This window comes from Elephantulus edwardii, unplaced genomic scaffold, assembly GCF_000299155.1.
Source record: "Elephantulus edwardii isolate Elephantulus edwardi_28Jun2011 unplaced genomic scaffold, EleEdw1.0 scaffold00079, whole genome shotgun sequence".
Lineage (NCBI taxonomy): Eukaryota > Metazoa > Chordata > Mammalia > Macroscelidea > Macroscelididae > Elephantulus > Elephantulus edwardii.
Window position 1 is genome coordinate 6,381,523 of NW_006399829.1, and position 27,079 is coordinate 6,408,601.

General features: G+C 43.3%; 1 protein-coding gene across 1 annotated transcript; it reads left to right on the top strand.

Annotated features, from left to right (window-relative positions):
• Positions 1–14,161: 14,161 nt before the first annotated feature.
• Positions 14,162–25,251, top strand: PTGER4 (prostaglandin E receptor 4 (subtype EP4)). Its single transcript, XM_006889549.1, has 2 exons — positions 14,162–15,073; positions 24,661–25,251. Exons 1-2 carry the CDS (start codon positions 14,204–14,206, stop codon positions 25,249–25,251), a joined length of 1,461 nt encoding a protein of 486 aa, XP_006889611.1. The 5' UTR covers positions 14,162–14,203.
• The last annotated feature ends 1,828 nt before the right edge of the window (positions 25,252–27,079 follow it).

The window sequence follows — 27,079 nt, forward strand, 5'->3', positions numbered from 1 at the left end:
AAATTAGTTATTAATTTCAGTGAAAATTTACAGAGGCTTTGGATTTCCATTCATTCATTGTTGTAAGCTCCTGATCTCTTGACTGCTGGAAGCAAGGAACTCAATTAAGGATCCAAGCAAGTGAAACCATTGACAATTTTAATTCTTCCTCCATCTATCATGGTGTTGCCTATTGGCCCACTAGTAAGGATTTTTTGTTTTCTTGACATTGCGATGTAATCCATTTTGAAGGCTACAGTCCTTGATTCTCTGAAATAAGCACCTCAGGTCCTCCTCACTTCCAGGAAGCAAGGTTGTGGCATATGTACAGCACCACGTGTTGTTGATGAATCATTCTGATGACACACTCTTCTTCCTAAAGTCCAGTTTCTCTAATGATTTGCTCAGCATACAGATTTAATAGGTATGAAGGAAGGATTCAGCCAAGGCACACACTGATTTTAAACGAAATATTTTTCTACATTAAGAGTCCTTAAATGCTATCAAGTATTAAAATGCTTAGCTGCTAATAGGTTTGAGGTTTGAGTCTACCCAGAGGTAAGCAAGGACCATATAAAATTAAAAATTGATGAAGAAAATGCATTTGACAAAATTCAATGTCTTCCTAATAAAGACACTCAGCAAAATTGGAAACAGATGATTTCCTCAAAATAGTGAAAATTATACATGCAAAACCAAGAGTCAATATCAGTCTCAGTGGAGAAAGACTAAAAGCATTTTCCTTATGAATAAGGACCAGACAAGGATGCCGACTGTCACCACTTCTACTCAATATTGTATTAGAAGTGCTTGCTAGGGCAATATGACAAGAGAAAGAGAAAAGGAATACAGATTGGCAAAGAAATGGATGAACTATCATTATATGCAGATGATATGATAGCTTACACAGAAAACCCTAAGAACTCAACAAAAAAACTTCTAGAGCTAGTACAACAATTTAGTAGAGTGGTAAGGTATAAGATAAATATAAAAAAAAATTAGTTGGATTCCTCTACAGTAACAAAGAGAACTCAGAGAAGGAAACCAAAAAGCAATATCATTTACAATAGCCAACCACAAATTGAGATATGTGGGGGTGAACCTAATTAGAGATACAAAAGACCTATGCAAGACACAATAAAAGACCTAAAGAAATGGGGAAATGAGCCCTATTCATGGTTGGGAAGACTCAATATGATGAAAATCCTACCAAAAGCAATCTGCATGTTCAATGCAATCTCAATCCAGATACCAAATTCATTTTACAAGGAGATAGAAAGGGAAATTGTCAATTTTATTTGGAGAAGAAAGAGATCCCGAATAAACAAAACACTTCTGAGAAACAAAAGTTAAGTGGGAGGCATAGCACTCCCTGACCTCAAAACCTACTATACAGTGGTAGTAACCAAAACACCATGGTACTGGTACAATGGCAGGCACAAAGACCTATGGAACAGAATTGAGAACCCAGAAATGGACCCAGCTATCTATAGTCAACTGATATCTGACAAGGAAATAAAACCTATCAAATTGGGAAATGACGACCTCTTCAACAAATGCTGCTGCTGTCAAAACTTCTACTTCAGAAAGCTGAAACAGTACCCACATCTCACATAAACACAAAAAGCAACTTCAGGTGGATCAGAGACCTGAGAGTAAATCCCAAAACCATAAAGTTCTTAAGAGACTAACTAGGATCAAGCTTACAAGGCCTAATCTACTCCAAATACAGCCAGAAATGCACAATCTGAAGAGGATAAAATCGAATGGGGCCTTCTAACGATTAAATCCCTATGTGCATCAAAACCTTTTTTTCCCAACGGGGTGAAAAGAAAACCTACTGACTAGGAACAAACATTTGGCAATACCACCTCAGACAAGAGGGACATAACGAAAGTTTACAGAATACTCCTGTGCCTCCTCAAGAAAAAGACTGATAACTTAACTACAAAATGGGTAAAAGATATGGAAAGAATATTCACAAAAGAAGATATTCAGATGGCCAACAGACACATGAAGAAATTCTCCAAATCAGTGGCAATAAGAGAAATGCAAGCCAAAATCACAATGAAATACCATCTCATTTTAGTAGCAGGGGCAAAGTTTAACAGAAGAGTAAGTAATAAATGTTAGAGAGGATGTGGCAAGATAGGAATATTTACCACAGATAGGCAAGGGAGTAGAGAGGAAGCTTTCACTCACTTGCTTTAAGTGTGGATCTGAAGGACACTTGGCCAATGGTGGCCCACATCAGGTCCTCGTGGCTGACAGAACAAACAGGCCCCAGTTCCCAGCTGGAAACAAAGGAGGACGCTTCAATGACTTAGATCCTCCCAGAAGAGCTGTGGGTGAGCATTAACATTACTGGTAAGTATATTCATTTTCTCCTGGACACAAGAGCCTACTATTTGGTCCTAAAAGCCTTCTGAGGTTCCAACTATTCTCACTATTTCTTAGTTGTTGGAATTGATGGAAAACCTCATAAGTAGTTTCTTACTTCACCTCTGCCTTGCATGCGCACTTTCAAGTTGTAAAACAACCCAGTGGTAGATGGAATTTGCTCCAGGACTTAAGAACCATAAATGACATAGGTGAGCCTCTGCATCTTATGGTTCCTAAGCTGTACACTATAATAGACAAAGTGCTAGTCTATAGGCCTTTTATTGTAAGAACCACCTTCCCTCTGTAACTTGATTTGTGCCACTATTAGCGCCTCTACTTAGAATATTATTGCTTTTTAATTTTTGACTCATGTACTTTTAACTTGGTAGCTTAATTTGTGTCTTCTAGGCTGCAACACTTCCACGATACATCTTCAGGGATATGAACATGTACGGCTAAGCACATCTGATAACAGTGCATCTAAATTACAAAATCAATCTCCATAAGAGTCCATGTGTTTCCTATTGCCAAAGGGGCCCTTTAGAGTAGTGAGAGAAGATCTTCACCCTGAAACCCACAGCGTCCCTTTTCAGCAGGAAGTAGCTAAGAGAATACGCCATCCCCTTTTCCTTATGAATCAGGGTGAAGTCTCTCTTAGGGAGGAGTGATAGGGAATGGTAAAAGACACACTGAAAAAGTAGATTAATCAGAACTGGCTTTGACAAGCACTGTGGCAATTGGACAATTAAAACAGACTTACAAGGGGGAAAAAAAGAAGAACAAACTGGGGAGGAGGGTAGAGAAAATAGTGCAACAATGAGTGAATGAAACCCCAAAATCTCTATAAATGTTCATTAAAATTAATAAAATTTAATAATAAAAAAGTTAGGATTATTTATATATTATCAGTGGGATTGTACAATGGTACAACCACTCTGGATGGCAGTTTGTTGTTTCCTCAAAAAGCTGCATGTAGAAATTCCATATGACCCAGCTATTCCACTGCTTGGAATATACCCCAAGAGAAAAAGAACTGAGGGTCAAACAGAGATTTATACACCAATGCTCATAGCAGCATTATTCACCATCGCAAGAACATGGAAACAGTCCAGATGTCCAACCACAATTGAATGGATTGAGAAACACAGCATGAAAGCGCAATGATTTTGTAAATTGCTACTTAACTTGTGAGGAACTGGAAAGCATTATTCTGAGTAAACTAACTCAATCCCATAAGAACAAATACTATATAATACCATTACTATAGAATGAATATGAGGGTCCATAGGGGGGATAGGCAGGGGGTGGGGGTGATGGGTAATCATAGGGCTACACAATTTGATGGGGGGGTGAAGGAAATAGGAAAGATATGGTGTGAAAAACACTGTATTCAAACTTTGTAAATAAATCAGTATAAATTATTTTTTTAAAACCAAGCAAGAAAACTACACAACATTTCTGAAATACACAATAAAAAACCTAAAGAAATGGAAATATATTCCCAGTTCACAGGTGTTGTTGTTGTTGATTGTTGTCTAGCTGAGTATGACTCATAGTGACTCTATGAATAAAAAGGCCTGAAGTCTTTCTATAATTAACATCATTTATCCAAGTTCATAGAGTTTTCAGAGGCATGTTGTTTAAGAAGTGGATGTCAATCCTGCTTCCAAGTTCATGGATAGGAACACTCAATATTGTGAACACAACAATCCTAACCAAAAGCAGCCTACATGTTCAATGCAATCCCAATACAGATACCAAATTCATTTTTCAAGAATCAAGAAAGAGGATCTGTCTAGTTTTTTGGGGAAGGAAAGGGACCCCCAAATAAACAAAATACTTCTGAAAACCAAAAATGAAATGGGAGGCATAGCACTCCCTGACTTCAAAACCTATGGAAAAGAATTGAGACTCCAGAAATGGATCCAGCTAATTATGGCCAATTGATATTTAACAAGGAAATAAAAACTATCATATCAGGAAATGACAACCTCTTCAACAAATAGTGCTGGCAATATTGGACTGCTACTTCAGAAAGATGAAACAGGATTCATATCTTAAAACATACACAAAAAACAACTCCAGGTGGACCAGAGACCTGGAAGTAAAGCCCAAAACCATAAAATTCTTAAGAGACAAACTGCAATCAAGCTTAGAGACTGTCAAATACAGCCAGAATTGCATAATCTGGAGAACATAAAGTTGATGGATGGGACAGTCTAAAGATTAAATTCCTGTACGCATCAAAAACTTTTCCCAACAGAGTGAAAAGAAAACCTACTGATTGGGGGGAAAAATTATTTGGCAATACCATTTCAGAGAAGGGTCTCATATCAAAAGTTGACAGAATCCTACAGGGCTACCACAAGACAAAGACTGGTAACAATTACAAAATGAGCAAAAGACATTTAAAGAATTCTCACAGAAAGATATTCAGATAGCCAACAGGCACACGAAGAAATGCTCAAAAATCACTGGCAATAAGAGAGATGTAAGTCAAAGTCATAATGAGATACCATCTCACTCCAGTAGCAGGGGCAAAGTTTAACAAGACAACTCCTATACATTGTTGATGGGATTGTAAAATGGTACAACCATTCTGGAAGGCAGTTAAAAATGCTGAACATAGAAATGCCACCTGGTCTAGCTATTCTACTGCTTTAAATAAACTCCAAGAGAATGAGAACTGAAGTACAAACACTGATGCTCATAGCACCGTTATTTATCATCACAAGAACATGGAAACAAGGTTGGGTGGGGGAAAATTTTTTAAAAAGAACATGGAAACAGTCTAAATGTCCAACCACAACCGAATGGTTTGGAAAATTATGGTACGTTCACATGATGAAATAATGCACAGCATGCAGGAGCAATGATGTTGTAAATCACTACCTAACTTGGGAGATATTAAACAGCATTAGGTTAAGTGAAATACCTCAGTCCATTAAGAACAAAAACTATATAAGACCATCATTGTAGAAGGAATATGAGGATCCAAGGTGGGGGCGGATGGGAGCAGAGGGGTGAAGATGGGGTCGTTAATCATAGGGTCACACAATTTGATGGGTGGAGGGTGGGGTGGGTAAAGGAAATGGGAAAAACTTAGTGTGAAAAATAATGTATACAATCTTTGTAAATGAAGCAACATAAAATAATTTTTAAAAAATTGTTGCCTAACACAGCCAAGTAGGAAACCAATAGGCTTACTGTGAAAGATCACATTTTAGATGCTTCAAGATACTATTTGGTATGTTTGTGGATCCTGGGGGTAAGAGGTGGGTGCAGAGGGGTGAGATGGGTAGGGGCGAAATCTTAGGGTTGCACATTTGGTGGGTGGAGGGTGTGGGTAGAGGAAATGAGAAAGATCTGGTGGAGACCTGAAAAGACAGGGTAATGGTGGGCATAGTCCAATGGTGATTAATTTTATAAGACATAGTGAATGCCAGTGATTTTATGAAACACTATGTGAATGAAGAATAGTGTGAAGCACAGAGTATAATGAACTTTGCAAGCAAACTAATGTTGTTGCGGTTGTTGTTAAGTGCCGTTGAATCACAGGCAACTCATAGGGACCCTATGAACAAAAGTCCTGGACACTTCCTGTATAACTTTATATCCTTTCTCCAGGTTCATAGGGCTTCCAGAGGCAAGCTGTTGTGGAAGTGGATGCCACTGCTGCTTCCAAGCTTGTTTTAATCAGGGAGCTTCACCAAACACTGTCTACCACGGATAATAGTACTTGGCTTCACAGCAACCACAAGTTACCTCCCTATAGCAAGTGGACATACCAGGGTTACAGGACCTAGAAGAATGTTTCACACAAAAAAATAATAATAATAATAATAAAATAAAATAAAGGCTGGCCCAAGGGCCTATGGCCCTCGGGCCTGATAGGATTTTAAGCTAGGGCCTGGAACAGGCTCCACAGGCTCGACCCCACCCTTAATTACCCTTACTCTGGGGTCAGGGCAGCCCATCCACCTTTGAAGGCCAAAAAGGACAGTAACACACAACACAAAAAAACCCAGAAATTTCCCTTGCCTGACTGCCACAAAGAGGAGCCGTCATGGAGACACCAGCCATCCCAACTGCTTAGACTGGCTTCCAGAGTGGAGGGAGACTCCATTCCCCAAGCCTAGTGAGGGATTTTACACAGTGTGGTTCTTAGCACACTAATATAAAATAAAAAAATTAAAGATGCTAAAGAAAAAGTGACAAAGCAACACAAGCTACATATGATGCTAGTGTTGATGTTTAAACCTACGAGTTTCTGCATTTATCTCCAGAAGCAAAAATTCTGGTGTGAAACAAAATGGAAATAAAGCTGGAAAGTTCTTTCTGCAGAATAGATCTGGAACATAATGGGTCAGGCTTTTTCTTCTCCAACTATGTCCTTCAAAATGAGCAACACTAGATCAGCGATCCCCTTTGTCAACCCACTGGTCATTCCACAATGGGAAATAATAAATTGGGAGACAAGGATAGTGCAGAAAGCCATCACTTTGAGGAGAATAACGGTCAGAGGGAAAGGCAGCCCAGAGCAATCACTGGTGGTGACCAGGCTCCACAGTAATAATTGACCACCACAGGAAAACGTTGGGAGTTAATTATCATGCTGACATGTGGGACAACTGCAGGCACCAGGCACAGCATAAAATTCAGGCTTAGAAAATTAAAATAATGAGACCACACATTTGAGAGGCACCACTCAAAAGGGATGGTAGTCGTTAGCAGGACCACAACCACAATCAAGAGCCTCTTCCCAAGCTTCAGGATGGGTTGAAGGCATGCTTGCAACTCATTGAACTGATGAAAAAGTAACTATGCATCTTCTGAGCACCCACATGGCCTCCTGAAAGACAGAGCAAATACCATCTGCACAGGCTTTGCTGTCCAAATGACGCACTTTAGGGTTGCTCTAAGACCCTGCTAGCTTTGGTACAGCAAGGGGTCCAGGCCAGATCTGACTCATCCTGCTGCCTTTATGCCAGGAATTTCTCACCCCAGCCTGCTGGCTGAACCCAGGTTCTGTCTGTGCTGCTTGCTTGGATCCAAGGAAGACTCAACCAGGTCAGTATGAAAGTCTGTGTGGTGTTTACTTCAAGAAGAAATTAAATAATCTGCTGTTATAAAAACAGTCAAAATTATCAGCCAGGCAGCTCTTGAGACAGGTCAACTGTTCAGGGAGGATTTCATTTCCTGCTAGCTCTGAAGAATTGAACCCCAGTCCTTCAGTACAGAGGAGCGGGGATTGAGGCAGAGAAGGCAAGTAAGATTAGAAAACAGGGCTTAGAATTACAAATCTCCTCAACTGGAATACGTAAACACTTACAAGAATTGTGCACATAAACATGGCAAACCTTCACTCTCTTTTGCAATGTGGATTCCTGGCAGGGCATGAGGAAAATCAAACGCCACTGACTGTCCTAGTTTTTCAAAGTAAGAAAATAAAATCTTTTGTTTCTCAAATCTTCAATGTCTGCTTCTGAAGGCCACATTTAAATTTTGAGACTCATATACTAAAAGTAAGAAAAACTTCATTCTGTTTATTGATATTTGTGTTCTGAATTCATATTCATTTTTCACCTGCTACCACATCAAGAAGCAGGAAGTGGCATCCACTTCCTAAGAAACATGTCTCTGGAAACTCTATGAGCTTAGAGAAACGACGATAGTTATAGATAGAACAGGGCTCAGGTCTTTCGTTGATAGGGTCGCCATAAGTCATACTTGACTCAACAGCAATCATCAACACTACCACCACATCATGAAAACAAAAATCCTCACCAATGGACCAAAATGGACCAACATCAGGATAGATGGAGAAAGATCACAGTTTGTCAACAATTTCTTTATTCTTGAATCTTCAATCAACATGAAGAGTAGCACCAAAAGACATTTGCATTGGGAAAAATCTGTCAAGGACCCCTCCAAAGTCTTGAAGATAAATGATGTCGGTTTAAAGACTAAGATGTGCTTGATCTAAGCTATAGTATGTTCAGTAGCTTCCTATGTATTTGATTCCTGTGAGCTATGGTGCTGGAGAAGAGTACTGAACATCCCATGCCAAAAGAACAAGCAAGTCTGTTTCTGAGTAAGTGCAACAGAGTATTATTCCTCAGAAGAAAAGACGATAACATTTTGTCTCACAATCTTTAGACATGTTGTAAGGAGAAACCAGTCTTTGGAATAAAGGCATTATGTTGAGAAAGGTAGAGGGTCAGAGAAAGAGAAGAAAATCCTCAACAAGATGGATTGACACAGTGACTATAATTCAAGGTCTGAGTTTCTCAGAGATTGTGAGGATGGCACAGGATAGGACAAAATTCAGATCCATTGTTAACTGGGTCACTATGAGTCATAGTTGACTCAATGGCACCTAACAACAACAGAGCTACTCTGATAAGGTCATTTTAAAAACTAGAGATTAAATATATCATTCATCTGTCCATTCGTACTTCAGTGGCTTGCATGTTCCTGACTGTGGAAGCTATCTAAGCCCGCTAGTATTTCAGATCTCAGCAAGTCATTCCAAGCAGATGGATTTCAGCAGGGTTTTCAGACTAAAACAGACTAGGAGAGGTAAGGCCTAGCAACCTACTCCTAAAGAAAATGTGGGGGACACAACAGACTATTGTGGGACACAGTACTGGAAGATGAGACCCCCTGAGCTGGAAGGCACTTGAACTACACAATGACCACAACAGCAGATTAGATCATACCAACAACTGTGAAAAGGGAACAAGATTGTGTCCTTCTGTTGAATTCAAGGTTGCTACGAACCTGAACAACTAACACGGTTCAAACTGGGAAAGGTGTACGCCAGGGATGTGTCCTATCTCCATACCTTTTCAACCTGTATGTAGAACAGATTATCTGAGAGGCTGGGCTCTATGAGGAGAAGTGTGGCATCAGGATTGGTGGAAGATCTATTAACAATCTGCGTTATGCAGATGACACAACCCTGCTTGCTGAAACTGAGGAGGACCTGAAGCGCTTGCTGCAGAGTGTCAAGGACTGCAGCCTCCAATATGGATTGAGGCTCAATGTCAAGAAGACAAAGATTCTCACCACTGGACCAAGTGGCAGCATCAGGATGGATGGTGAAGAGATTGAGATTGTTCACAGCTTTAGTTTGCTTGGCTCCACAGAAATTAAAAAAACAAGTTAAAAAAAAACCAAACAACTAAACATTATTTATCCCTTCTTTCTCAGTCTCCCCCCAACCCCTATGTCAGTCCTCTTTTTATAACAGTGGCATTATGCCGTATTTGTCTTTTTGTGATATTATTGTTATGACAGGAGTCCAGAACGAAGGTAGCATAGTGGAGTGGACTTGGGGGGAGGGATTGAATAACAATGAAAGAATTTTTTCTTTTACTTTTCAAAGAGAAAAGAGAATTGGGGTGAGGGTAGGCAGGGAGAAAAGTGCAACAATGAATGAATGGAAATCCAAAGTCTCTGTAAACTTTCATTAAAATCAATTTTTAAAAATGATAGAAAAAGGGGGGAAATGTAGCTGATAAATGAAGCTCAATTTACCATCAGTATGTTAAATCTGTCAGACTAATTATCTCATCAGTATGCATTAATTTGTTTGGTTTTTTTCCTACTCAACAATCACTGGGAAGCTCTAGTAGACGAGTGGATAAGAAGTGACACTGCCAACCCAAAGGCAAGTGGTTGGAACCTGCCTGGTGTTTCTTGAGAGAGAAGTGAGCCATCTCCTGCAAGATTTTTCAACCTCAAAGCATGGTAGCTCAGTTTGAGCTGGTTCCAATTCAGAAGTGCCTAATAAGTATCATTCCTCATTCTTTTCCATTTAGGGAGCAAAATTTAAAAACTGATTCTACAAGTAGGAATTTAGTGTACATTACTCTTTCCCTGGCCCTCATGCATTTGCTGGCAAACCCTTGACATGAGTGGCATCGATGCTAAGTAGTCAACATGGAACGTAATGTGTCTTTATTGAGTATCAATTTCCTTTAAATGCTAGGAAGTCCTTCTCAAAGGAACATAAGAAACATAGGCAATAGACGTGTTATATAGTTGTGACTAAAAAGACTATGAGAAACATGACTAATGTTTATCAATTCATAAGTCTTGATTTACAATGTATTTATGATGAACTCCACTTAGCAACCATCTATTTGGTTTATAGGGTGGGGTTTTTTTTATTTACTGTCATTACTAATATGTGTTATATAGAGTGTCACAGCATACAATTTCCTGATATTATAATTTTTCCAAATTCACTCACAGGTGTTCTAAGTTGTGATTTATAAATATATTGACAATATAAGGTTATAACAATGAATTTTTTAAAATGAGGGCTTTGACTTATGTCAGCCTGACTTGGGAAAGAGTCAGTAGAACAAAACTCCTCCAAATATCAAGGTATTTCCTGCATTAGCTAACAAATGTGTGTTTTGTCTTCTGGACCACTGACACTTAATTAGAAAATTAGATAAATGATTTAGAAAATTAGATAAATGATAGAAGGATAACACAGTAATAAATCTACAGTGTCTTATGCAACTGAATTTGGTTATAGACTTGAAATTCAGAATGCTTTCTCTGCATCTTATTATCCACTTGTTACTATGCCATCTGAGAATAAATGGGCACATTCCTAAGAGGTTTATTGATTGCTAAAATATAATTTATAGTATTGGTGCCATCTTATCATAACAAAAGACCTAGTTATTCACTCAGTCTGAAAAGACACAAAAAGTTAGAATGCATACATGATGCATGCAGAGAGTTTTCCAGGAAATTAAATTGTGTGAACGCTCATAAGATCTCACTTGATGAGCAAGATAGTATAAATGTTCAAAAGGGGAAGGAGAGAAGAGGGGGCATAAAAAAGGAAAGGGGAGAAAATCACTAGTTAGCAGAGGTTTAGTGGGCAGGGAAAGGGTTCAAAGAATAGATAAGTCAGTGAGGACTTGAAAAGATACGGTTGTGGTGGTTATGTGCCATCAAGTTGTCTGTAACTCATAGGAACACTATGTAGAACAGCTCTTAATCCTGCTCTATCCTGTGCCAACGCCAGCCACTGAGTCAATCCATCTCATAGAGTCTTCCTCTCTTGCACTGTCCCTCCACCCTTCCAAGTATGATGGCCCTCTCCGAGGACTGGTACCTCCTTGCAATCATAGATTAATAGTAAATAATTATGGAAGATACACAGTATATAAAATATTATATGAAACAAAATGTATATGAATAATTATATGCAAACCAAAGAAAAATAGAGGGGGAAGAAAAAAAAGAAGTGGTTTAAACCACAGCATGAAAATTGTTATTGCTACGTGCCTTTGACCCTATGAACAATCGACCTGAATCCTGTCCTATCCTGTGCCATCCTCATCATCCCTGACACACTAGAGCCCACTGCTGAAGCCATCGTGTCAACCCATCTCGTTGGGGGTCTTCCTCTCCTTCGCTGACCCTCCAAGCACGAAGTCACTTTCCAAGGAATAGTCTTACCCAGCTACACGTCCAAAGTATAAAAAAAACAAAACTCTGCTATCTTTGCCTCCAAGAAGCACTCTGGCTGCACTTTTTCCAAGACACCTACGTTTGTTCTTTTGGCAGTCTATGAAGAGTCACCACCAATTTTTCTGTTTGTTTTCAATGATTTCAGGAAACAAGTGCATCAAATCAACTGAAGTTCAAAGAAAAAGGGATTGTAATGAGGATAAGCTTTTCCAAGAATTCATTATGGAGGGAATGACTGAAGAATCCCTTTATGAAAATCTCCCTTTCACTTTCAAGGGATTAAGGGGAATGATGCTAAGGAAAAAAACAAAACACCATGATCAGGGCCAAAGCCACGTGGTAGCCTGGTTCCTCAGGGTTCCTCGGGGGCTCTGGGAGAAGTTCCCCAGGAGACACAAGTTTCTGCATTTGGAAAAAACAGACAGGCAGCCGTCCCAACCCCACCAGCACAGCCATACGGGCGGGCCTTTTCTCTCCTCGGCCGCTCGACTCCGCCATGTGACCTGGCACTGCCAACTAACTCCTTTTATGGTGAGAGGTTTGATTCTTCTTTGTGTAGCCACCCAAACACCCACCTACCCATCAACACCCACGTCAGCTGGGCGCACTCAAGTCGGCTCTGGGAGCACGCGCTCGCTCGTCCAGACACATAGCCCACCTCCCTTCACCATTCCACGCCAAGTGTCCTCAGGTAGAGCAGTGCAGCTGCCCACCCTTCCCACAACCCAGAGTTGCCACCCGCAAGCAGGAAGTGCGAGGATTATCAGGGGTGGCAGCACAGGTCACGCTGCTGCGGAGTGAGCAGACTGGCAGAGTGCAAGGGAGCTTGCTGACTGTCTCGGCGCGCCATCAGCCGGACGCCTCGCGGGGCGCGTCCAGAGCGCCAAGCCCCGGGAGCATGGAAGAACTGCGCGCAACGACCCCTTCCACTGGCTCCCGGAGCGCGAGAGAGCCGCCCGCAGCTTCCCCCTTCCACTGGCCTCGAGAGGGTGGGAGAGCCCGGGTAGCCGCCCTCCTCCACCAACCCCAGGAGCGCAGGAGAGCCGCCCGCAGCGGCTCCCTTCCACCAGCCCCGCGAGCGCAGGAGAGCCGCGCGCAACTCCCCCTTCCACCGGCCCCAGCAGGCGAGGAGCCGCCAGCAGCTGCACTCCTGGTCCGAGAGCGCGGAAAAGACGCAAGCAGCTGCCCACCCCCCGCCCCACGACTGCGGCGCAGAGCAGCGCGGCCCGGCAGCCCGGGGCTCTGCCCTTCGCTCGCTCCGCCCCCACCTCGCTTCCTGCCGGAGCCCAGGCTGCCGGTTGCGCCCCGCCCCTTCCAGCCCAGCCAATGGGCGCCCGGGCCGCGTGCGGCCTGGCTCCGCCTCCGCCAGGGAAATTTGAAGCTGGGGGAAAAAAGTTTGTGCAGAAGCTGGAAGGGCGAGAGCGGAGCTCGCAACCCTGCAGTGCGAGAGGAAGATGATTGGTCCCAGGTTAGAGCTCCAGGCTGAGCGGACCCCGAGTCACCCCCAGGATCCCAGGAGCGATCGTAGCTACGGTAACCGTCAGCTCCGGTAGCCTCCAGTGCTGCCCGCAGCTGGAGACGAGGGCAGCCGGAGATCGGACACAGCCTGGGCGTCACCTGCGCTCGCGCGCTTGGCCACACACCTGACAGGACACCTGCGCGCTCTACGGGGCCGGGACTTAGCTCTTAAGGAAGATCAAAGGAGACATCCAAAACCGGCTTTCACTGAGCCGTGCCCTGTGCCCCCTGGATCTCCAACTTTTTGAAAGCTAGTGGCTTTGAACCCAGTTCCGGAAAATTAGCCTCCGAGATTCGGCCCTGAGAAGGCAACGGCTTGGCCAGCTCCGGACTCAGCGGGACGTGGCTGAGGGGCAGTTCGGAGGCGTGTCCTGGACTTCAGAGGGATCACCCCCGGGACCACCTGGGCTGCAACAGGTGAGAGGGGACTGGAGGCGGTGACCCGGGGCTTTCGGGGCGGGCTGGGTAGCGAAACTTGCTCTGAAGCAGCTTTTCCTAACTCGTTTTCAATGAGAATTGTATTGACAACGTTGTTGAGAATGACAATAGCGAGCTTTTCCTAGGAGGACTGTTCATCTTGGCAATGGCGAGAGTTGGGTTGAGGAAGGAGAAGGGAGCGGCGGCCGCGCTCGTGAATATTTACTCATGTTCCTTGAATGAGGCTTTTTGTCGGGAGTCGCTTTGGGAAGTGGCTGCTCGCTACCATTTCCCGGGCGCGGGTCTTTACGCCCCCTAAGCGCACGGTCCCGCTCACCTTCTTCTCTCCTCCGACCCGCAGATCCAGCCTCACACCCTGGGCCGAGCGCCGCGGGCCACCACCATGTCCGCCCCCGGAGCCAATGGGTCCGACTTCAGCTCCAACCGTCCCATGAGCTCGGTGACCATCCCGGCGGTGATGTTCATCTTCGGGGTGGTGGGCAACCTGGTGGCCATCGTGGTGCTGTGCAAGTCGCGCAAGGAGCAAAAGGAGACGACCTTCTACACGCTGGTCTGCGGGCTGGCCGTCACCGACCTGCTGGGCACGCTGCTGGTGAGCCCGGTGACCATCGCCACGTACATGAAGGGCCAGTGGCCCGGCGGCGACGCGCTGTGCGAGTACAGCACCTTCATCCTGCTCTTCTTCAGCCTGTCGGGGCTCAGCATCATCTGTGCCATGAGCATCGAGCGCTACCTGGCCATCAACCACGCCTACTTCTACAGCCACTACGTGGACAAGCGCCTGGCCGGCCTCACGCTCTTTGCCGTCTATGTGTCCAACGTGCTGTTCTGCGCGCTACCCAGCATGGGCCTGGGCAGCTCGCGGCGCCAGTACCCCGGCACCTGGTGCTTCATCGACTGGACCACCAACGTGACGGCGCACGCCGCCTTCTCCTACATGTACGCCGGCTTCAGCTCCTTCCTCATCCTCGCCACCGTGCTCTGCAACCTGCTCGTGTGCGGCGCGCTGCTCCGCATGCACCGCCAGTTCATGCGCCGCACCTCGCTGGGCACAGAGCAGCACCACGCGGCCGCCGCCGCCCTGGCCTCCGCCGGCCGGGCCCACCCCACCACCGCCTCCCCGGCCCTGCCGCGCCTGCGGGACTTTCGGCGGCGGCGGAGCTTCCGACGCATCGCTGGCGCCGAGATCCAGATGGTCATCCTGCTCATCGCCACCTCCCTGGTGGTGCTCATCTGCTCCATCCCGCTCGTGGTGAGTGCCCCCAGCCACCGGCAGCCGCCTTATCGCTGCTTCCGCTCTGACGCCTCTTTGCCAGCGACCTTGCGCGTGCCCTCCACACCCAGCCTCTCAGAGAGGGCAGGGCCCCATTCCCTGCCGCTGCCGAGGTGGCGGTTGCATGGGCAGTCAAAACCGCCTCTTAGTCAACCCTTCAGTGCATTTTCAGAGGCGGTAAATCTCACGGGTTCATTTGTGTGTCAAAGATGATGAGGATGGCACAGGATAGGGCCGAGTTCACTCTGTTGCTCATAGGGTTACATGAATCAAACTGGACTGGAGAGCCCCTAAGAACAACAACAAATCTCAGGGGAGGAGATGGCCTATCTTTCTTCTGCTGAGCAACTGGTGCATTCGAACCTCCTACCTTTGTGTCCGCAGCACACCTCCTTATCCACTTGGGCTAAGAAAGCTCCCAGATCCCTGCTCTCACCCCTATGCCCCGACCTCCGCGGACCCTAAACTTTCTTTTCCCCCTGCCCCCCCACACCCTTCCCCCCCCAAACCTGATTTCGTTTTCCCTGGGGAGCCACCCCAGCCTCTGGCGGCCTGGCATTGGCTTTAAGGCCTCCAGGAAACCCGCCCCCAGTCTAATGGGGAGGAGAAAGCAGGCTGCATGACCGCCCATCCTCCCTTAAAGAACAAACTGTCTGAAGTCTCCTCCGGGTGCACGGGTGGGTGCACGGCTGCTGCGTCTTGCACACAGCTCCCTAGGAGGGTGGACTTAGAGAGTGCTGCTTGATTTCAGAGCTTCAGGAGCTCTTCTGGATGTCTTGTAGTCCGGGTCTGGAATCCTTAGAGAGAACTTGAAGTTTAGAAGTTGATCTAGTTACTGCCAAATCAAAGCCCCACAGCTTTTGGTGACACCTTAGGCCCATTAGCCTTGAAAACCTCCTCATGTCAGATTACATCACGACCTTTTTAGAACACATCAAATTTGGGCTAAAGTGTGTCAGTTCAGTTTGGGGCCCACTTCCTGTTTTTAGGACACCTTCTTGATAATTGCCTTTGATTAATTTTTCAAATATTATCAGCCAAAAAAGGAAGGCTTTATAACTACCTCATTGCCTCCACTGCCTGTGTTGTAAAACAGAATGTACCCAGAACAGATGGGCAAATGAATACCTCAGCATTTCTACTGAAAGCCAATTAGTTCTCAGTTCTCCGACTCTCAAAAACACCGTGTTCCTGGAAATGCCAAGTGATCAACTCGGAGAATGAGCGTTTTCTGCTTTGAGAAAATAATTTTGCTGAACTTATTATTCCTTTTTGTCCCTTATTAACATGGCCCAGCCATAGTTATTGCACAAATCTTCCATCTCTGATAAAAGTGACTGAAAAGGGAAGGAACTTAAGAGGTGGCTGGGAGCCAGTGTACAGTAGCTTCTTGCCAATTCATATAAACAAAAGTAAACACAGTTGGGCAGACAAGCCTTTAAACCGTTCCAGGACCCAGAGTAAGGTACCCTGTTAATTCACACTTGAGCCACATCGATGGGTTTCAATAACTGTGATGGCAACTCAGAATAAAGTGGAAGTTTAAAAAAAAAAACAGCCCCACTCCAATCTGAATGGTCGCTGCCTTGTGTTTTACAGGACAGTAAATGACAGAGTGAGTGGTGTTTACAGAACATCCACCACTTGAGGGATCTGAGCAGTCAGAGTAAGGTTAGCAGCCTGCACAGACTTTTCCAGTGTTATGGTTGAAAGTAAGCATGTGAAGCTGCCGACACAGTTACAGATGAAGTGTTTTCTTCCCGTTTCTAGAGAGGTATAAACTGCTCAGTTCCTCTTAGGGAGCTTCAGTGGTAAGTAAGTACTGCCCCCAGCTGCAGGACTACCTATCAGAAAGCCTTTGAAATTCTTTGAGGGGCTGGAGGCAAGAAAGTATGGGCGTTATCTATGCCATTTACCAATTACTCACCTTTTAACAAAGAACAAATACTGTTTATTAAAGATATAGTCAGACGTGGATAGTTGTTGTTATGTAACTTCACATTAAAAATCGAAACCAACTCAGCTAAAAAGTTAATCACATGAAGAAAATAATAACAAGTGTTGTAAGAAATAAGCAGCCATACATACAGTAGTGGCAGCTTCAGATGTTAGCCTTTAGTTCTGGTTAGTAGTCATCTCACTTTAGAACCAAAGTAGTTGGACATGAGTGATAAGTTAAAGGACCACTGTGCTTCCCATCCAGCCACAGTGCAGTAAGAATCACAAAAAAGGGGCTTACCCACAATCATTCTTCATTTTCCCTTATGAATTTTGGCTTTCTCCTGTTTGTGCTATGAGATTAAAGCTCATGAGCCATCTAACAGTTAAAGCAGCTAAACCTATTTCCAGTTCCAAGAAGGAATAAAGTGTCTAGTTTAACTTTGTCAAGTCATGAGTTGTTAATCACATTTGAGGGGGTAAAATGCTACGAAAAACAAGTATAAGAGAGTTGGTTGACTTGGATTTCAGAAAGGCTGACCCAATATATCATAAAAACAGATGGCTTCGGAAAAGAAAAAAAAAAAACAAAAATGGATGGCTTCGGAAAAGCAGCAAAATTTTGTTATAAAGTTGGGAGTGGGGGCTGCGGGGAGGAAGCTCCAATAACTCTTTGGAATATATTTGGTAGGGAGCTTCATATACAAAATAACTTTTTTTTAAAATCCAGAATATACAAGTCTCCTAAGTGGAGCAACCCCATGGAATGGAAATATAAGGAAGGTTGAAAAATTGCTTTTGGGTATATGGAACTGTGCTACACCTGCAAACGTCTCTCTAGTCCCCGAGTCAATAAACAGAGAGATTGCAGGGAGAATCTACAATAAAAAGAATTAGAAGCTTTAGGTGAGAAGGATTCAAGAGATACAGCTTCAGATGGTCACAGTGTTAAAGACTGTGCTAACATGCACTTCTGGTGCCTAAATTACAGTTGCTGATGTTAAGATAACCATTCAAATCAAATCTCTTGACCCAGAGCCAGTTGCACTATAACATTTGGAGAGGCATTAACCCGTCTGTCTACCCCTCAAAGCACCAGACAGCCAAAGCCAGGTGTGTCGGAGTCAGTGAGACCGGCTCACAATAAGGCAGAGCTCAGAGCTATTGTACATAGGATTGCTGTGAGTCACAGGCTACTCGATGACACATAACAACATTTGCTTCTTTTCTTCTTCCATATTCTAAAGTACCAACTACCCATCTCTGTAAGGGGCAGAATGTCCAGTTTAATGAATCTTATGTCTTATTTGGATAAAATGTACATCCTGAGGGATAAGTCCTTACAAAAATAGCTTCCTGTGAGCACCTGCTGGGTTGCTACATTATAAACTCGCTTTCACCAGCACTGGTCAGCAAGGCTTACAAAGCTGATGAAAATTTTGTAAATAGGTACTTTTTGTTTACTCTAGGTGCTCTGAAAGGAGTCCTACAATGCAACTGATGGATTTCAGATGAGTGAAAGTAGCATTTATACATACAAGATTAATGCTCTTGAGTTTGAATACTTTACAGCAGGACATGAGCTATTGTATTTTCTTTAATTGGCTGATTTTTTTTTTTTCAAAATTAGCAATTCCTGGAAGCACTAGTTCATCACCTAGTGGTAGCACGCCCTACAAAGACTACAGAGTGACTCGTAGAAGTGAGACATTTCCACATCCCATTTGGTATCTGAAAAGCCCCAGGAAGAAAGTAGGGCAGCCTGATGTGTTCAGCCTTTCTGCACACCTCCGTTTTCTCGACTGCAGATGAGGAATTTCAATCATTCTGCAACTGACCAGGGGCCTGCGGCTGAGTCATAGCTGAAAGTACTTTTCACCATGCTTTGCTGACCTCAGTTTTAGTAAACATCTACTAACAAGATTTCTTTCCCTGGAGCTGAAGTGATTCTGGTAGTCTCCTACAAGAATGCTGAAAGTTTCTGTTAAAATGAAAGAAATACTCTAGAAATGAATTTCAGTGTAGATACTGATGCTGCATTAAGAAACTTTCCCGCACCCAGTGATCAGTTAGTGACCTAGAAGGAGCAAAAACCTAGCCTGGTCACCTTTCAACCTAGACAAGTCTTCTTTCAAGCCTCTTGAGAGAGAGAGAGAAAGAGAGTGTAAAAAATAAGTGTTAAGAACTTAAGTGTATCAGCAGGGTCGATTCAGAACTCTTCACAAAGCCGTTAGATAGCTGAGCACACACAGAGAATACTTTTTATGTGCTTGGAACAGAACAAATGGCACACAGACACAAACCCAGTTACAGGATCTTTTCATTTGTTGGAAAGCATTACAACTTTAACAGTTAATTACTAAAACTGTCAAATCAAGATTTCTGCATTCTTCTTCAGTTAAACATTCCCTGCCAATGGGTTTTTCTTAAGCAGGGAGCACATGTTTTTGATGCCATGTCATTAACCATAGCCCAAAGTTAGCTCTACACTGTGGTTTTCAAATTATTGACATATTCCATAGAGGCCAAGTTTCCACATTCACGTTACACAAAAAGAAACGACAGTCAACATACAGGTTGGACAGTACACTAAGTACTTTCACTATCTTATAATAAATTGTTAAGCAGCAGAGCCAGGATTTGAACAGAGGTCTGTTTGATTCTGAAGTTTGGAACTTTATTTCTACAAGATAGACCAGATACTATCAAGTGGGCACTAACTCATGGTGAACCATATGTTACAGTAAAATTATGCTTCATAGGGTTTTCATTAGCTCATTTTTTTTCAGAATTAGATCCCCAGGTTGTTTTTTATTTCAAAGGCACTTCTGGGTGGAATTGAACCTCTAACCTTTTAATTTGTAACAAAACACACTCATCGTCAGCATCATCCAGGGACAGGATATTAGCCTACCTTAAAGCTTTTCTGTCATCATGTCTTCCTTTGAATTTATCATATTTTCTCTTACGTTATGCCCAGCGTTATGCCTTCAATGTTTCTAAATGAATCTGTGATCATTCTCTGGAAGTTTAGAATATAATAATGTATATCCTCACATTGTCAGTGATAAGGCACGCACGTGCACAAACCCAGTTACTTTGAAACAGACTAACTTTGGAAACTGGGAGCATATGTATCTTTTATGTGCTTTATGTTCAGTGAATGGTTTTAAGATGTTTGCTCCGTGACTCTGAGTCTCCCTTTAGTTAACAGCACTCCCTTCCAGCACTGAGAACTGCCCGGTTGTGTTTATTCTCTGGAGCGCAAATGACCTGTTGGACAAGAATTCTCAAAAATCTTGCTTTCACAGGACATTGGACCAAAGGGAAGCTGGAGTTGCGATATTTTTGTCAAACAAGTAGATGGAGTTGTTATTCACCTTTTGTCCCCCCACCCCATCCCCAGAGTAAAATCTCCATTTAAAAAAAAAATGTTCTCAAGAGAAACTCTTTGACTTTGGCATTGTGGTTGTTTTGTGTTGTTGCATCAGAGCCAACTCATAGGTGACATTAATCCTTTGCAAATAATTTGCTCAGCTCTAGAGAATTCACATACCTATGTTTAGATTTGGGATAATATGCATATCCTTTAGGAGCTCTGGTGCCCTAGTGGATAGGAAGTTGTGCTGCCAAACCAAAGGTGGAAGGTTTGAATCCACCAGCTGCTCCTTGGGAGAAAGATGGTCAGTCTCCTCCTGTGTGATTTACAGCCTCTGAAAACTTTCTGTAGAGTCAGTCATGAGTGGGTTTCAACTGGATGGCAATGGGGGGACAGCGGGAGGCAGAGACGATGGAGGTTTTGGTTTTTAGGACCAGGTGAGTCTGGGCATTTAGTGGCCAGGTTCCATGGCAACTTCCACAGCGGGATCCCAGGTAGAACATACTTTGAAGGCTGCCTCCTATCATGCTCTTCTGCAGTCCTCCAGTGCTTACGTGAGGAAGGAGAGAACTCTTTCCTTGCCTCTCATCACCTTTGATATGAAAACCTCATTATTGTTGTTACTAGGTTAATGGTTTTTCTAAAAAAACAACAACAACAACAAAAAACCCCAACCAAGTGTCCTGGCTTTTCTAAAAGGTCATAGAAATTTAAAAATAACATGCTAACTCCTAATATATTCCTAAATAGCTACAAATTTCATTCCTTTTATATCCGTTTTAAACTGTTCAGAAAACTTCCCTCTTTTCAATAATAGCCGTGTTTCCTTTGGGGTTGTGATGAGAGAAGCTGTCAGCAACAACAACAACAACAAAATTCAAAGTTAAAATCGCAGAAATGAGAAGTTCAGCCTGAACCGTGGCTCTATGTCTAACGTGCACTTGAAGCTGGACAAACTGCTTAGGCCAGAACTGTGGGGCCACGACTTCCACATGGAGCAACACTGCCACCTAGAGGTGTGATGCCGCACATTTGACCCTGACAGTCCTCTTAAAGTACACTTGGGAACATAATTGTTTAAAATAACATACTTCATCCTTTTTGTCAACAATTCCACTATCAGAAAGTAATTTTTAAATAAAATCATAAATCTATACTGGTAGGCAAAACAAGCAATGGGAATCAAGAGGCCTGATTGTGAGACCTTGGCTGCTGGTCTCAGTAACACCTCACCTGAGGAAAGGCTACCTTAGCTCAGATTACTTTTTCATAATCAGGTAACCATGCCACCAGAGATGATGATAGATAGATGATAGATAGATAGATAGATAGATAGATAGATAGATAGATAGATAGATAGATAGATAGATAGATAATAGACTGGCAGACAGGCAGGTGATAGATAGATAATAGATAATTGATAGACATATCGATAAAACATCATTTATCCAGTATGAACCAGGAAATACTTATAAGGTGAATTTTTCAGATTTATTAAATTTATTTCTTTAAACTTTCTTCTTTTATCCAAATCACAAATATTTTTAAAATATGCATCCCTGATTTACCAAAGAGAAAGCACAAAATAGATTCTAACCTTTTCTTGGTGAATTATACTGTAGGGTAAGGTTATTGTGCCCTCAAGTCTTGTTAAAGTTGGACATATCTGCCCCTAGTAAAATGTTGTCAGCTGTATCCTCCTTGGCAAAGCAACTCACCTCTTACTTGTTCCTAAATTATAATAAATAGCAAAAGCACAAAGACAGATGGCAAGTATCTTAAAACCACCTTTTTTCTACAGTTTATTTAAATGCCCCCACTGGAATTGGAAGATATAATAATAATAGTATTTTAAGAATAAATTTGAGAATATGCGTTTAATAGGTACTTTTTCTCCCATAGAAATCCAATGACAATGCCTTCAGGTTACACAAATACATACTCATTTGATTTCATTGTTTGACATTGCCAAATGTTGGTATATTATTTCATCCCTCCACAACTTTACTCATGAAGTTATATCTACTTGAAATGTTACACTTGTCCTTCCAATCTGCACAAACACCCCTGGAGGCATCTTCCGATGTCCTCTACATAACTGGATTCACTGTGTCTTCCATTTCATGTCATGACGCAGCAATAATAGTTCATCTGCTTTCTGTTACATTTTGTCCTCAAGAAGGAATTTATGCTGCAATATCAAAGGTGCACTGTTCAAATCCACCTGTTACTCTGTAAGAGAAAGATGAGCAGTGTCCTCCCATGTGACTGACTTCCTCCGGAAACTGGCTGGAGGGTTAGCTATGGGTGGGTTCTGACTCGAAGGCACACACAACAGCAATGCAACTCTGCCTCCCTAGAATCTATTACTATTGCCAACTCTTATAAAGTACTTATTATTAAGTAAAATGCGCAAAAGAAAGTGAATATATAAATTAAAAATTTTAGCTGCCAAAATTAAGAGCCTAAAATGAAAAAAATAGTCATTCGAGCCTTCCTGGGTTTAATTTATGCAATATGACCATGCCCGGCTCCTGCCTTTTGCCGCTCTCAAGCTTCACTGAGCTGTCCTCTCTCCTGCTCTGTTAGTATTTGTTGGGTTTTGGCTCTAGTAAGCATGTGGAAGGGACTGATACTGACTGCAGTTTCAGGATGGATTCACTGAGAGTTTTTAGAGATGGTGATCAAAACTACAGATTTTCAGAAGCAAATAACCACTGAACACTTAGCAGCAAAGTAGCATATCCAAATTTGTGTTTCAGAAATCACCTTCTGGGGGCAGATAAAGGATGGGTGGTGAGGAGAGGACTTAGAAGTGGGAGCACCAATTTGGTGACTGATGCAAATAACCCAAGTGACAAATGCACTAAAAAGCAATGGATTGGAGAATGCCTTTGGTTGGAGAAAGAGTTGGTAACATCAAATGCTTATTGTAATTGGGGGACAAGCATTAGCATTTTGGAAAAATCCCAACTGTTCTCCAGTTATTTGGGATGAGACGGAATTTAGATGTTGATTTAAAATTTTCCAATAGTATTTCTCTCTGTTCTTTTTTGAAGAGGAATCCCTAGGCTTTTCTTTCTCTGTTGATTAGTTGATAACTTATAAAATGAGTTTCTTTTAAAATTTATTCCATAGTAACCGGACAAGCAGCAGCTGGGGGGGCTGGTACAGAGGGGGCAGATACTCCATCTAAATGAGGAAAAATGATAAAGCAGTCACAGAAAATGATGAAATGTTTCTCATGAAGGTTTTATGTCTATATCACCTACACACACACACACACACACACACACACATAATAGCTTTGGGGGGATGGGAAGAGGGACATAAGATAGTTGCAGAAACCAGTGAAGTTGTGCTTTTGTGCAGCATCAATTCTAACTCAGCAAACCCGCCTAACAAGAGAATTGACCACAGCTGCATAGGGTCTCCTAGGCAAAACCAATGCTGGGTTCTAACAGCTTACAGCTGAGAGCCACTAACCATATTGGTAAAACATGCTGCCATCGAGTCAGCTCCAACTCCTAGTGACCCACCATTGGGTTTCTGAGGTGGTAAAACCTTTAGCGGAGGAGACTACCCATCTCTCTCCCTTCCAACAGCTGTCAAATTCAAACTACTGACCTTTCAGTTAGCAACAGATCAGTATATTACACATTGTGCCCCCAGGCCTTTTTATTGGGCCACAGGGACTCCTTGAAGGGACATACAAATCTAGTTGCAATATCAGTGGTTTTCCTGAAGTCTACTGTTTTCTTGGCACTTAGCACCAGAAAGAGGGTAGCTACCTAATGTTAATCTCTGGTGCTTTAGTGGTAAGGAATTGCGCTACTAGGAAGGCAAAGGTGTGAGGTTCGAATCCACCAGCGGCTCTAAGGGAAGAAGATGGGCAATCTTCTGTGCAGTTTCCTGGCTCTGAAAACACACAGGAGGGTCTGCTATAAGTCGCTTCTCACTCAGGATCAGTACTCTGGTGGGTTAGTGGGGAATCGTGCTGCTCTCCCAAAGTCAGTGTTTCTTTGGGGGGAGGGGGTTGTCCATCAACCGCTCCGCTGGTTGGGGGTGTGGAATGAAAACGGGCCTCCTTCTCCCGTGTGACTTAACAGCCTCTGAAAAATGGCAGGAGGGTCAGCTCTGAGGGGGTTCTAGCTGGACAGCCCAATGACGTGCTGTTGGTACCTAATGCTGCCTAGTCGTTGCGTCTGTGTGTAAAGGAGCTGTAAACATGGTCCTCTCGTTCATACAGGTGCGGGTGTTCATCAACCAGCTATACCAGCCGGATTTGGAGAAGGAAATCAGCAAAAACCCCGATCTGCAGGCCATCCGGATTGCTTCCGTGAACCCCATCCTGGACCCCTGGATCTACATCCTCCTGCGGAAGACCGTGCTGAGCAAGGTGGTGGAGAAGATCAAGTGCCTGTTCTGCCGCATCGGCGGGGCGCGCCGGGACCGAGGGGGCCAGCACTGCTCGGACAGCCGCAGGCCCTCGTCCGCCACGTCGGCCCACTCGCGCTCCTTCCTCTCCTGGGAGCTCAAGGAGATCAGCAGCACATCTCAGACCCTCCTCTACCTCCCCGAGCTCAGCGAGAACGGCCTCGGGGGCAGGAATCTGCTCCCGGGGGCGCCTGGCCTGGGCCTGGCCCAGCCGGACACCACGTCGCTGAGGACTCTGCGGATATCCGAGACCTCAGAGTCGTCCCAGGGGCACGACTCGGAGAGCGTCCTGCTGGTGGATGAGGCCGCTGAGAGCAGCAGGGCTGGGCCGGCCGCTAAGGCGAACGCCCTGCAAGTCACGTTTCCCAGTGAAACCCTGAGCCTGTCAGAGAAGTGTATCTAGAGGCAAGGAGTGAAATAATGGCACTGTTTCAGGACCTTTCTAAAACTCCCGTGCAATAGACATGAAGCATTTCTCTGTGCTCGGAAGGGCTACTTACATCCTGCCTGTCACATGAGAGAAGAAAAGTCCCAGCTTTTAGCACCTCTGAGACTAACGTCGATTCCCATGTGTCCCAAGGACTGAGGGCACCTCTGGTCGCCACTGTGACACAGGATTGATTTGCTGCCACATGCCAGTGACTGGGAGTTGCGTCTGTGTGTTAAGTCCAGTCTTCTGCTGGACTGGAGAATGGCACAGATCTTGGTATTTTCCTAACATCTGGAGCTTTCTATCTGGCAGACCACAGAGGACCAGGCATTGGAAGGGCTCCTTTCTCATAGACTATGAGGACACCTTCAGGAGGATCTAAATGTCTCACTAAAGCATGAAAATGTGAATTTTTATTGTTGTAAATAGGATTTAATGTATTTAAGGAATTTTCTTCTCTGTGAGAAGGTGTATTGTGAATACAAGGTATGATGAAATATGGTAACCAACCCCTCTCCTAGTATAACCAGCTGAAGTTGCAGATGTTAAGAGATTCTCTTTTCCCATAAGCAAGTTCAGGCCAAGGTGTTGAAAAATTCAATGAGATTACAGCCCAAAATATTGATGTTCCTCCCAAGTTATGTATTCATTATACATAGTGAAGATTTTCTAGCAAGGCTGCATTTATTTATCCAGAAAAGTCTGATTTCAGAGGAACCCAAGACATTGGTCAGTATTTCCGAGTTTTGCCCCACTAAGTGGTACATTTTAAAATGTCACATAAATCAAAAAAGTCTTTAATAAATAACCCATAACTGAAGTGTATAATAGAAAAGTAAAAAGCCTAAGCAGTATGTTTTCCCAAAAAAAAGTGTGCATAGTTATACTCTCCTAAGGAAATCACCTAGAAAAAGACACGTTAGAATTCAAGTGGAAAGCAAGCTGTGCCATTACAAATTTTACTTTAATACTTGGAGAATCAGTGAAAGGAGACGCACATGGGTCATGAGAGAGCCGAACATAGGCACTTAAAGAATCACCTCAGAGTTTTGTGTGGTGCCCCATTCCACTGTACACATATTCGAAGCATCTTTGTCCAAACCATACAAGCATGTTTTGTTGTTCAAAGTGTTTTTGTGAATTGCTTGATTGGTTGTAATTCCATTCTGAGCCTGACATTGATATGGTCTTAAGAAACAGTTGGACCAACTGAAATTATTTTGGAGATTACAGTAAATAAATACACTCAATCTGAGCTCCATAGCTTCAGTTTTGGAAAATGTGTGTGTTTTCGTTTGTTGGGTTGTTTTTTGTTTTGTTTTGTTTTGTTTTGTTTTGTTTTGTTTTGTTTTGTTTTACTTCAGGTAGCTTTGTTAGAGTGGATATTTTCAAAACTTTTTAAAATTATTTTTTAGAGGAAAGGTAGGAAAATAATACAAAGGGTTGGATGCATTTGGGGGAGAGTGATGTTTAGGAACCAAATTCTAGGATAGAGGTATTCATTGTTCTTCAACCCTTCACCCATCTGTGTAACTGGTAACTGTGTCTTAACCTTTGTGCCCTCTTTCTTAGGTACTGATGGTGGTGGTTGTTAGTACTGTTGATTTAGCACCCGTATAACAAACAGATCTGAACCTTGTCCTGTGTCACTGTCACAATCTCCATCATTCTCAGGCCTATTGTTATAGTCACTGTGTCAGGACATCTTATTGAAGGTCTTCCTCTCTTTCTCTGACCCTCCATCATTTCCCAAGGACTAGCCCACCCCCCCTAACAATATGCCCAAATTTCATGTAAGATG

What these genes read in the sequence shown, in the direction of transcription:
- PTGER4 (XM_006889549.1), top strand. Translation starts at nt 14,204, where the DNA reads ATGTCCGCCCCCGGAGCCAATGGGTCCGACTTCAGCTCCAACCGTCCC. An exon ending in TCTGCTCCATCCCGCTCGTG is followed by an intron (nt 15,074 to 24,660) that starts GTGAGTGCCCCC and finishes TCGTTCATACAG; the next exon opens with GTGCGGGTGTTCATCAACCA.